Source organism: Chiloscyllium punctatum, chromosome 7, assembly GCF_047496795.1.
Source record: "Chiloscyllium punctatum isolate Juve2018m chromosome 7, sChiPun1.3, whole genome shotgun sequence".
Taxonomy (NCBI): Eukaryota; Metazoa; Chordata; class Chondrichthyes; order Orectolobiformes; family Hemiscylliidae; genus Chiloscyllium; species Chiloscyllium punctatum.
The window spans coordinates 96,891,614-96,904,473 of NC_092745.1; the positions used below are offsets into that span (position 1 = coordinate 96,891,614).

Consider the following 12,860-nt stretch of genomic DNA (forward strand, 5'->3'; position numbering starts at 1 on the left):
CTTTGCAACATGTAATGCATTGAGCTATTTCTTGGTATTGTATGGAGTGAATTGAAATTGGCAGAAGACTGTCACTGGTGATGCTGAGAGTTTTTAAAGTGGTGCGAGATGGATCACTAATTCAGCACTACTGGCTGAACCTTATTGTGAATTCTTCAGCTTTATCTTTGCACTGATGTGCTGGGTTCTCCATTATTGAGAGTGAGGATATTTGTAGAACTGCCTCCTTCAGGGGCTGATGGTCTTGGGATGACTAAAATAGAAATGATGATTCTTTGATATGATGGACAAAACTAATGTAAAAAAGTACAAGCACGTTTGTTAAAATCAGCTTACCTTTTTTTAAGTTTTTTTAATCAGAATTATTTTAAATGGCATTTTCTTTAAGTAATGACTGCAGTCACTGACTGGACATCTACATTGCCACTTCGATTTGTATTTTAGTATAAACTTAGTTGTAGGAAAACAATATTTGTTGTATGCTATGAATGTTTTTGATTCAACATACTCGAGAATAAATGCACCTCAGTGATTTAATCGATTTTGTTTTTGAAAGTAGAAGCAGCTTTGCAATTGAACAAAGAACCTTATAGCCCAGGAACAGACCCTCCAAGCCTGTGCCAATCCAGATCCTCTATCTAAACCTGCCACCTATTCTCTAAGGGACTGTATCTTTGCTCCCTACCCATTCATGTATCTGTCTAGATACATTTTAAATGATGCTATTGTTCCCACTGCTACCACCTTCACTGGCAACGCATTCCAGGCACCCACCACCCTCTGTGTGAAGATCTTTCCCCTTTTATCTCCTCTAAACCTTTTCCCTCTCACTTTGAACTCGTGACCCCTACTAATTGAGTCCTGTACTCTGGGAAAATGTTTAGAGTAATAGAGATGTATAGCACGGAAACAGACCCTTTGGTCCAACCCGTCCATGCCAACCAGATATCCCAATGCAATCTAGTCCCACCTGCCAGCACCTAGCACATATCCCTCCAAACCCTTCCTATTCATATACCCATCTAAATGCCTTTCAATTGTTGCAATTGTACTAACCAATTGTACTAACCTCCTCCACTTCCTCTGGCAGTTCATTCCATACACATACCACCCTCTGTGAAAATGTTGCTCCTTAGGTCTTTCTTTTTATATCTTGCCCCCCTCACCCTATGCCCTCTAGTTCTGGACTCCCCCACCCCATGGAAACGACTCTGTTTCTTGCTATCCACCCTGTCTACACCTCTCCTGATTTTGTAGGCCTCAATCAGGTCCCCCCTCAACCATCTTCTTTCCAATGAAAATAATCCTAATCTACTCAACCTCTCCTAAGAGCTAGCACCCTCTATACCAGGTGAACCTCCTCTGCACCCTCTCCAATCCACATCCTTTTGATAATGTGGCGACCAGAGCTGTACGCACTATTCCAAATGTGGCCAAACCAAAGTCTTATACAACTGTAACATGACCTGCCAACTCTTGTACTCAATATCCCATCCAATGAAGGAAAGCATGCTGTATGCCATCTTGACCACTCTACTGACCTGCGTTGCTACCTTTAGGAACAATGGACCTGAACACCCAGATTTCTCTGTACATCGATTTTCCCCAGTACTTTTTCATTTACTCTTGAATTGGAGCTTCCAAAATGCACCACCTTGCATTTGTCCAGATTGAACTCCATCTGCCATTTCTCTGCCCAACTCTCTAATCCATCTATATTCGACTGTATTCTCTTGATAGTCCCCTTCACTATCTGCTACTTCACCAATCTTAGTTTCATCTGCAAACTTGCTAATGAGGCAACCTACACCTTCCTCCAAATCATTGATGTATACCACAAACGACAGTGGTCCCAGTACACGTCCCTGTGGGACACCACTGGACACAGGTCTCCATTTTGAGAAGCTCCCATCCACTATTACTCTCTGTCTCCTGTTGCCCAACCAGTTCTCTATTCGTCTAGCCTGAACACCCTGAATCCCATGCGTCTTCACCTCCTTCATCAGCCTACCATGGGGGACTTTATCAAACACTTTACTAAAGTCCATGTATATGACATCTACATCCCTTCCCTCATCCATCAACTTTGTCACCTCTTCAAAGAATTATATTAGGTTTGTAAGACATGACCTTCCCTGCACAAAACCATGCTGCCCATCACTGATAAGCCCATTTTCTTCCAAATGGGTTTATATCGTACCTCTTAGTATCTTCTCCAGTACCACTGACATCAGGCTCACAGGTCTGTAGTTACATGGATTATCCCTGCTACCTTTCTTAAACAAGGGGACAACATTAACAATTATCCAGTCCTCTGGGACCTCCATTTCTTGCCATTTCTATCCCTCATTTTCATAGGAACATTATCTCTCCTGAACTCTAATCAATCTCTCTTTAAAAGCCTTCCATATATTGAATGTGGATTTCCCTTCAAACAGGTGCTCTTAATCTACATTCCCCAGCTCCTGCCGAATTTTGGTATAGTTGGCCTTCCCCCAATTTAGCATTCTTCATTTAGGACCACTCTTATCTTTGTCCATGACTATTCTAAAACTTATGGAATTGTGATCACTATTCCCAAAGTAATCCCCTATTGAAACTTCAATAGCCACCTGGCCGGGCTCATTTCCCAACACCAGGTCCAATATGGCCCCTTCCCTAGTTGGACTATTTACATACTACTCGAGAAAACTCTCGTGGATGCTCCTTACAAATTCTGCTCATCCAGACCTCTAACACTTAAGTGAATTCCAGTCAATGTTGGTAAAATTAAAATCTCCTATCCCCACCACCCTATTGCTCCTATATCTTTCTATGGTCACTCTACATCTCATTTTCACTGTTGGGAGGCTTTTAGTACAATCCCGACATTGTTATCGCACCTTTCCTATTTCTGAGCCCTGCCATATTGCCTCACTGCTCGAGTCTTCCATTGTGCCCTCCTTTAGCAGTAGTGCAACTCTTCCACCCCTTTTGCTTCTCTCTCTATCCCGCCCGAAGCACTGATATTCTGGGATATTTAGTGCCAATTGTAATAGAGTAAATTGGAAAGGAATGTGGAGTTAATGATAGTATATTGGCCATGGCTCAGGAGGTAGCAGTCTTGCCTCTGAGCCCAAAGGTTGTGGGTTCAAGTCCCACCCCTGAATTCAGGGCTCTTGTGGAGTAGTGATAGTGTCCCAGGGTCAAGTCCCACATATCCCAGGGTCTCCAAACAGATTGATTAGAAAATATCTACTTTTACTGATTTGTATTATAGAATATTATAGCCTACAAGGAGGCTATTCAGCCCATTGTGCTTATGCCAACTCTTTAAAAATCTATGCAATTAGTCCCATGTTCCTGTTCTCTCTCCATGTGCCTGCAGATTTAATTTTTTCAAGCATATATTCAGTTGTCTTTTGTAACTTACATTTGAATTTGCTTCCACTGTTTTCAGGTAGGGCATTCCAGTTCTTAATACATTTTCAAAATTCTTTGCCCTTTATTTATTTGCCAATTATCTGAAATCTGTTTCCACTAATTATTCTTTGTTTTTATAGTCTCATTAAAATTGAGCAATTTAATTTGCACAGCCCACCATTTTTCTGTTCAAAATGCATCATTTTACACTGGGCATTCAACATTATTTACCATGTATCCATTGTCCTCCTCATCTTCCTAAAACCTTTATTATTTACTCCTATTAACTACATTTCTAAGCTTTGTGACATCTGCAAAGTTATGGGCTGGATCATACATCCCTCTGACAACAAGTTTGAAGGTGGGTAAGGTTTGCCCACCCTTGAGTAACTAAAATCCGTAAGTGGCCAATTAATGGGTGCTTTAGGGCTACTCCATGTGTGGAACTTGGCAACATTAACTATTGCATCAGACAAGAGGTGGAGAGTTTTCTTTCAGGGCCATCTGTACTCAATACCTCTCCATCCTCTCTATTCACCACACTGTCCCTCACAATCATTCTTGTGACTGACCTTCACTGTCCAGTTACTGAAGGCCGTTTGATTCGATGGTAGCTTGGAGACAGGACCTGTTCCTGAAAAGAGAGTAGATGACCTGTTTCATTTCATTTTGTGCTTCTTGAAGTGTTTAATGCTGCAGGATGACCATCTGGAGCAGGGTAGGTTCCCATACCCACACACGCAAACACACTGTCTCAAACTCTGAGTGCCAGTTCAGTCAAAATATCTGTTTCTTATATCCAAGTTAACACTGGTAGTATCTTAAAAGTAGTAGTGGTCCTAATACTGACTCTGGAGACATCACTGCTTACCTTGATCAGTTATTCACCACTACAAGAGCAGACATTGCTGGGAAAACTTAGCAGGTTTGGCAGTTATTTGGACAGAAAACAGTGTTAACATTTTAGATTCATGCACCCTTCTTCAGAACTGAGTTTTCCCTGCAATTTCTGTTTTGTTTCTGATTTCCAACATCGATTAATGGGTGGCATGGTTAGCACTGCTGCCTCACAGCACCAGAGACCTGGGTTCAATTCCCGCCTCAGGCGACTGACTGTGTGGAGTTTGCACATTCTCCCCGTGACTGCGTTGGGTTTCCTCCGGGTGCTCTGGTTTCCTCCCACAATCCAAAAATGTGCAGGTTAGGTGGATTTGCCACACTAAATTGCCCATAGTGTTAGGTGAAGGGGTAAATGTTGGGGAATGGGTCTGGGTGGGTTGCACTTCGGCGGGTTGGTGTGGACTTGTTGGATGGAAGGGCCTGTTTCCACACTATAAGTAATCTAATCGATGTATGTTTTTTTTTCTATTTGCTACTACGTTGTACTTTTTGTCTTGCCCAATATTGTATCCTCACTACTACTGCACCTTTTAATCTCATGGACACCCCTTTGTGTGACAAATTTGCCCCTTAGGTCCCTTTTTAAATCTTTTCCCTCTCACCTTAAACCTATGCCCTCTAGTTCTGGACTCTCCCATCCCAGGGAAAAGACTGTGTCTATTTACCCTATCCATGCCCATCTTGATTTTATAAACCTCTATAATGTCACCCCTCAGCCTCCAACGCTCCAGGGAAAACTGCCTTAGCCTATTCAGCTTCTCCCTTTAGCTCAAACCCTCCGACTCTGGCAACATCTTTGTAAGTTTTTCTGAACCCTTTCAAATTTCACAACAATCTTCCTACTTTGGTGTTTCATAAATTCACAATTGTGCCTACTCCTCATATGTCTTGGGCTATTGTCTCTTTCATTTAACCCTAAGAATGACAACGATAGAAGGTTGCTTTTTAAAAATGTCTCGAAGGCTTTAAATGATTTTATATTCTTGCCTTCTTTAAAAGTTTTCTATTTCAGTCTAGATTTGTTCAAACACATCTGAGGTGTAACTATTTAACAAACTTTCCACACAATATATTCCATTGTGCATCAGAATGCAGAATTGAAGCTGCAGTCAGATCAATTATGACCTTACTGAATGTGAAATAGATTTGTGGGGTCAGAAAGTCTACTCTTTTAATTTGTATGTATACATGAATGGTAAATTTGTATAGACCCTTCTTAAGTCAGCACCAGCCCCTCCTATTCCAAACTTTTACTGGTCCCCAGTTCCATTACATTCTTCAACTCATTCAACACATTATAAGGAAATATTTTTCTTCTTCTGTTCAGATGTAAGGGAATGCTAGCTCCAGCACTTAATGAGTGCACCAATACAGCACTGGATCTTTTGTCCCATCCTCTTCCCTCTAAATCTGTCCCTTCTAATCCCATCTTTTGTTGTGTATTTGCCATATCCACTGATCTTTTGCTCTCCAACTGTGAACAATCTGAGGGCTTTATTCTCTTATGTCCACACCTAAATGAATTTTTGGCACAGCACAACATTGAAACCTTCTCTGTTACCTTTGCCCTGTACCTAATTACTTTGGAAAGTGCCTGTTTTCCCTCCCCCCGCCCCGGCCCAACCTGGCTTCATTGAGAACTACTGGCATGACAATGTCTGCCTGAATTTCTCTGCTTCTTTCTCCCACTCTATGTCTGCACTCTGTCTTTCATGTCAAATCCTGATATTATCAAACTATTGACAAGGATGGTGCTATTGTTCATCTATTCCTGATGAAGGGCCTTTGCCCGAAACATCGATTTTCTTGCTCCTCGGATCTGCCTGACCTGCTGTGCTTTTCCAGCACCACTCTGATCTAAACTCTGGTTTCCAGCATCTGCAGTCCTCACTTTTGCTTTGGTGCTATTGTTATCTGGTGTATTGACCTCTACCTTTCATAGGCTAAGCCCCATTTTCTATCACTTCTAATTTTCCTTGTATCATAGCCCCACCACTGACTATCAAGCTGTTGTTTTGAGAACTGTTTGCTCTTGAAATCTTCCCTCCACACCTTCCCAGCTGTTGGTCGCTGAACTCTGAACAGCCAACTTCAACTTTCTTCCTAAATTTCACAAATGGGACCGACCTGACGAGACTCATCATTTCCGCATGTTCCAATCCCATCTGAACTGATTCCTTCCAACCTCAACTTATTTTTTTTTTCTCCCTTTGTTCAGGTTCTTTCAAACTACATTAATTATTCTTCTGGCTCCCTATCTCAGTTAGAGTCATAAACATGTTCGGCACAGAAACAGACACTTTGGTCCAACTCGTCTATACTGACCAGATATTCTACATTGATCTAATGCCATTTGCCAGAATTTAGCCAATCACGTTCCATGTTTCCTGATCCTAAATACTTACTCTTCACTATGGGCATATAATCCCTTTCCACCTTTTATCTTCATCAAGACAGTCTGAGGGCTTTCTGCATTTTCCTGGAATAGAAGCTTGAACAGTATCCATCCACCACCACTTTTCTATGCCTTACTGAGCCCATTATCACTTTGAACAATTGTCTTTAGTCTTTACTTTTCATGAGGTGAAAGGTGTGGCTAAGGGTACCCACATAACCCTTAGTTATGCAGGCCTTTTTGAGGGGTGTGTGGAACATTCTTTGTTTCAGTCTTACTCTAGCCCACTCCCACAACTGTTCCTCCACTACATTGGTGACTGTATCAGTACTGCTTCTTGCTGTCATCCAGGTCTGAATAAATTAATCAACTTTTCTTAGTTTCCATCCAACCTACCTTCATTTGATCCATCTCTGACTTTTCCTTTACATTTCTTGTCTTCTCTGTCTCCTCTTCTGGGGATAGGGTGTCTACTGATTTTACAAACTGACTCCTGCAGCCACCTCGACTACAGTTCCTCATGCCATGCTTCCTGTGAAGTTTCCATTTCATTCTCCTAATTTCTCCATCTATCACAGCTGTTCTCATGATACTACCTTTCATAACAATGCCATTGGCGTGTCTTCCTTTCTCTCTCAAATGAGGCTCCCCGTGCCATCCCACCAACACTATGGGTGACGGGCCACCCACTTCATACAGTTCTACCCTCATTCCTTCCCCTTTTCCCAGAGCCAGGAAAGTGTACTCCTTGTCATTGTTTTTCACCCCATCAGTCTTCAAATTCAAGGAATCATTAAGTCTGTAAGTTAAATTGCTGAGCTTGAAGGTTTGTTTTCAGATGTTACGTCACCATACTAGGTAACATCATCAGTGAGAGTCTCTGGTGAAGTGCTGGTGGTTTGTCTCGCCTCTCTAGTATAGGTCTTAGTTTCTCAAGCTGGATGATGTCATTTCCAGTTCTTTTTTTTTCAAGGGAAGTTAGATAGGATTTAAGTCGATGTGTATATTGATGGAGTTCGGGATAGAATGCCATGCCCTCTAAGAATTTTCATGCGTGTCTTTATTTCGCCTGTGTGTTGTCCCAGTCAAGGTGGTGTCCTTCTTTGTCTGTGTGTATAGAAACTAGTGATAGTGTGTTGTGTCTTTTGGTGGCCAGATGGTATTCATGTATGCTGGTGGCAAGTTTCCTGCTAGTTTTTCTGATGTAGTGTTTTTAAACAGTTCTTGCGTGGTATCTTGTAAATGACATTAGTTTTGCTGGTGGTATCTAATGGATCCTTTAAGTTCATTAGTTTCTGTTTAAGTGTGTTGGTAGGTTTGTGGGCTACCTGGATGCCAAGGGATCATTACCATTTTCATCACTCCCAGCATAATGTCACTACCAAACACATGCTAGGTACTTGTCTACCTTTAATGCTTTTCAAAACACCAACATCTCTTTTATATTGACGTGCCCTACAATATCAGCATATCCTCCTGAAACTCACCATCCCCTTCTCCTTTGTAAATACCAATGCAAAGTATTTGTTAAGGGCTTCATCCATTTCCTTTGGTTCCGTGTAAAGTCTTTCTCCTTTATTCTTGAGTGGCTCTACACTTGCCGTAGCTAACCTCTTGCTCCTTGTATAAAACACCTTGGAATTTTCCTTAATCCTGTTTGCTGAAGATATTTCATGTCCCCTTTTGGCCCTCCAACTTCCTTCTTTGAGTTCTTCCCTATCAACTTTGTATTCCTTGAGGGCTCTGTCTCCTTTCAATTTCCTAAACCTTACGTATGCTTTCTCTTTCTAACAAGTGGTCTAATGACTAAATTACATATGTTCAACATCAGATCCTTGCTTTTGTACGCTAATCCTTTTTTTAATAAAGCTGAGGATTCGTATGCTTTATTAACTGTACTCCACTTTCCTGCCACCTTCAATGATCTGTGCATATGTGTAAACAATCATAGAATCATCGAATCCCTATAGGGTGGAAGAAGGCCAGTCAGCTCATCAAGTCCACACCAGTGGTCCAAAGAGTATTCCATCCAGACCCAACCCCCCCACCTTATCCATGTAACTTTGTATTTACCACAGTTAATCCACATAGTCTGCACATCCCTGGACATTATGGGCAATTTAGCATGGCCAATCCACCTAACCTGCACACCTTTGAACTGTGGAAGGAAACTGGTGCACCCAGGGAAACCCATGCAGACAAGAGGAGAATGTGCAAAGTGTACACAGACAATCACTTGAGGGTAAAATTGAATCCAGGTTCCTGGCACTGTGAGGCAGCAGAGCTAACCACATTCTCTGGCCCTGTACATGGCTTTATATTATCTTTCAATGTTCTTCCTGCCAAGGTCCTCACACTTCTTTGCATGGAATCTCACCAGACACCTATCTGCCCACTCCACCAACCAGTCATTACTTGTTTAGTTACATCACCTGTTCACAGAGGGATATGGGTCAAATGCTGGCAAATGGAACTAGGTTTGGTTAGGACGGATGAGTTGGACCGAAGGGTCTGTTTCCGTGCTGTATGACTATGACTAATTTCCTTTCAGAAAGGAAATCTACTGTCCTTATCTGGATTGGCTTGTGTGATTCTTGACCCACAGCACTGTGGCTGTGCTGAGCTCAATGACCTACTAACTCTCTCAGTCCAAGGGCATGTAAAGATGCACAACAAATACTAAGTTTGTCAAAGATGTCCACCTCATATCAAAGAATAAAACAGAAAAAATTGTAACTTACTAGGTCATGCTGAATATTAATTGTAAAGCAACTATTGTTCACAAGGTGGGTTCAGTATAAATCCCTCCTTGTTCATAAAAACAATCAATTTTTTTGGTGAAAAACATTGATCATTTTGTCTCAATAGACAAGTGTAACTTTGTCTATCACATCTGTCCTCCGCTGCAATACCCACACAAAGTCTGATTCCTTTGTTGCGATAGAACTAACTTCTAGTGCTCACAACAGGCCTTAAAAGCAACCACTTTATGTAGTCCTGTTTGATATAACAAAGATTCTGAGAAATTTCACAGAAGTGTTATAAAGCAAAGTTGGACACCTAGCCATGAAAGAGTGTTAGGGTTGATAGTCAAAAGCTTTGCAGAAGTTGATTTCAAAGAATCTGTTAAAGGCAAAAGAGAGAGGCAGGGTGATGTAAGAAGGGAGTTCAAATCTCAGGATCTAGGCAGTTGCAGACATGATGACCAGTGGTGGAGTGATCAGCTTCTGGGATACTTAAGGGATTAGCATTAAATAAATGCAGATATCTTGGAAGATTGTGAAGTTGGAGGAGAGAAGCCAGGCTCATTTGGAAATTTGAAAATAAGGGAATTTTAAAATCAAGTCATAGATTGCTGAGATCCAATTGTATCAATAAACAAATTCAGTTTAAAGGCTGTTGGCAAAGTTTCCTGATTTTTTTTGACATTTTTACTTTTGTTCATTAACTTGCTATCCATTTTTTATTTCAATAACTTTTCCAGTTTTGTATTTCTCAGCCAAATCTATTTTTTGAACTTGCTCATTTATGATTTTGCTTCCTACTTCCTGTAGTGCTATTGTTAAGACCTCCTGTACATTTGTTTCTGCAATGTATTTTCTTGTTTGTACAGGGAAATGAGCTAGTGAATGAAAGGGTAGCTATAATTTGTCTGTGGAAACTAGTCAGATGGTCTCAAAGTATGGGTAGGTATGTTGAGTTGGTTGATGACTAATATGTCACCCACTAATAATGAGATAGCCTCACTTAACTCTCACCTCTTAGGAAACTGACTGGTGGGCAGTCCAGTGGGTTATAAGGTGCCACAACAATGGTGACCATCGTCCATGAGATATTTCCAGCCAATTGGAAGCTGGCTGTTTCTAGGTCTGAAAATCCAATGGATTGAGGCCTGCTCTGATGTGATCCAGTGGTGAGAAGGTACTTTATAAAAATCTTTTTTGGGGGTTCAGTTTGCAGGGATTGAGGGGTGCAGAGAAAAGGGCATGGAGGTTGTTTTCAGAGGTCCTTTTTATGCTTATCCCATTTGTGCGTCTTATTGACCCCAGACTGGGGCATTTGGAGACCTTCCTAAACATAGCACATAAGAAGGGTCTTAATTGCTGGTGAGTTGAGAAAATCGCCCACAGAATAGAGTCCTAGAGATGTACATCACGGAAACAGACCCTTTGGTCCAACTCGTCCATGCCGACCATACATCCCAACCCAATCTAGTCCTATCTGCCAGCACCTGGCCCATATTCCTCCAAACCCCTCCTATTCATATATCCGTCCAGATGCCTCTTAAATGTTACAATTGTACCAGCCTCCACCACCTCCTCTGGTAGCTCATTCCATACACGTACCACCCTCTGCGAGAAAAAGTTGCCCCTTAGGTCTCTTTTATATCTTGCCCCTCTCACCCTAAACCTATGCCCTCTAGTTCTGGACTCCCTCACCGCAGGGAAAATACTTTTTTTCTATTTATCCTATCCATGTCCCTCATGATTTTATAAACCTCTATAAGGTTACCCCTCAGCCTCCGATGCTCCAGGGGAAACAGTCCTAGCCTATTCAACCTCTCCCTATAGCTCAAATCCTCCAACCGTGGCAACATTCTTGTAAAGCTTTTCTGAAGCCTTTCAAGTTTCACAGCATCTTTCTGAAAGGAAGGAGACCAGAACTGTATACAATATTCCAACAGTGGACTAACCAATGTCTTGGTGACATGGTGGCTCAGTGGTTAGCACTGCTGCCTCTCAGTGCCAGTCACCTGTGGTTGATTCCAGCTTCGAGTGACTGTGGATTGGTACATTGTCCTTGTGCCTGCATGAGTTTCCTCCGGGTGCTCCGGTTTCCTTCCACAATCCAAAGATGTGCAGGTCAATTGGCCATGCTAAATTGCTATAGTGTTCAGGGATGTGTTAGTTAGGTGCATTAGTCAGGGATAAGTGTACAATAATAGGGTAGGGAAATAGGTTTGGGTGGGATACTCTTTGGAGGGTCGGTGTGGACTTGTTGGGCGGAAGGGCCTGTTTCCACGCTGTAGGGATTCTGTCATTCTATGACACCTTCTTACCAACACTTAATTGCAGAGGTGGTGAGAAGGAAGTGAGTTTCTTTTCAGACAAATATCCTTAATCATTGTCCTTCTCATCACCTCCTTCGCCACCTCCAGGGAGAGAAAAAATTCCACTACAAGTGATTTAAGGGCTATTGCATACACAATAAAGGATGGCTGAAATCTAAAGTAATTGAGTTCGGATGAGCTACAAGTAATTCATCATTTGCTATCTTACTGAGGCACAAATTATATTTGAGTTGTACAGCTGTTTTCATCTTTTGTACTTTAATGAAGCATGGGTATGTCTGTATAACACATAATAGATGTCTATCCCTACTCTGTGGTCAACCATACCTCTTCCTCCAATATCAGGTTTTTGTCTGTTTTAGTGGGGCTTGATTTGTTCTACTATTAGCTACCCAATTGTATTCATTAGCTTTCAAATTCCGAAAGGTTCCATCCTTGGCCTTTTTCTTTTTGTCACCTACTTGGTGTAACTGCCTATCATTTTCCAAAAACCATGAGTCTTAACTTCCACTTGTCAGTTGGTGACGTTAGCTGTGCATGTTAGCCATGTCTCAACTGAATCATTGCCTGTGCTTTCTCAGATTTAATATCCCAGCAACAACCTAACAGTAAGAGGTAATGTAGCAAGACTGAATGAAAACTTTTAACATACAAATTTACAGTTTACCCAAATCTGACTAGAAAGTTTAACAACTGAAAATAAGGAAGTAAGATTTTTAACAGGATTTCTTGTAAAGGTGTATTTTTGTGCTTGTTAACTACAATTTAAAATCTTCCTTTATGTTTCGAAAAGGGATGCCCCTCCATTACTTCCAAGTGACACGACACAAGGGTACAGGACTGTTAAGGCAAAGTTGGGGTGTAAAAAGGTCCGACCGTGGAAATGGATGCCTTTCACCAACCCAGCTAGGAAGGATGGTGCAATATTTTTCCATTGGAGACGGCTTGCAGATGAAGGCAAAGATTATCCTTTTGCAAGGTTTAATAAGGTAGAACAAATTTAATAGTTGCCAAAACAATTATAAAAGACACATTGTTTCTTGGGGTTGGGGAGGGGGAGGGGAGGCGATCCGATCAGAATGCTGGGGAAAT

General features: G+C 41.6%; 1 protein-coding gene across 2 annotated transcripts in view; it reads left to right on the forward strand.

The window, feature by feature from the left end:
- dmap1 (DNA methyltransferase 1 associated protein 1) overlaps window positions 1–12,860 on the forward strand; it is a 78,840-nt gene that overhangs the window by 21,250 nt on the left and 44,730 nt on the right. For both annotated transcript variants that reach the window (XM_072574404.1, XM_072574403.1), the window contains exon 4: window positions 12,562–12,757. In XM_072574404.1, the coding sequence (XP_072430505.1) occupies window positions 12,562–12,757 (196 nt within the window). The remainder of the gene's footprint in view (window positions 1–12,561; window positions 12,758–12,860) is intronic.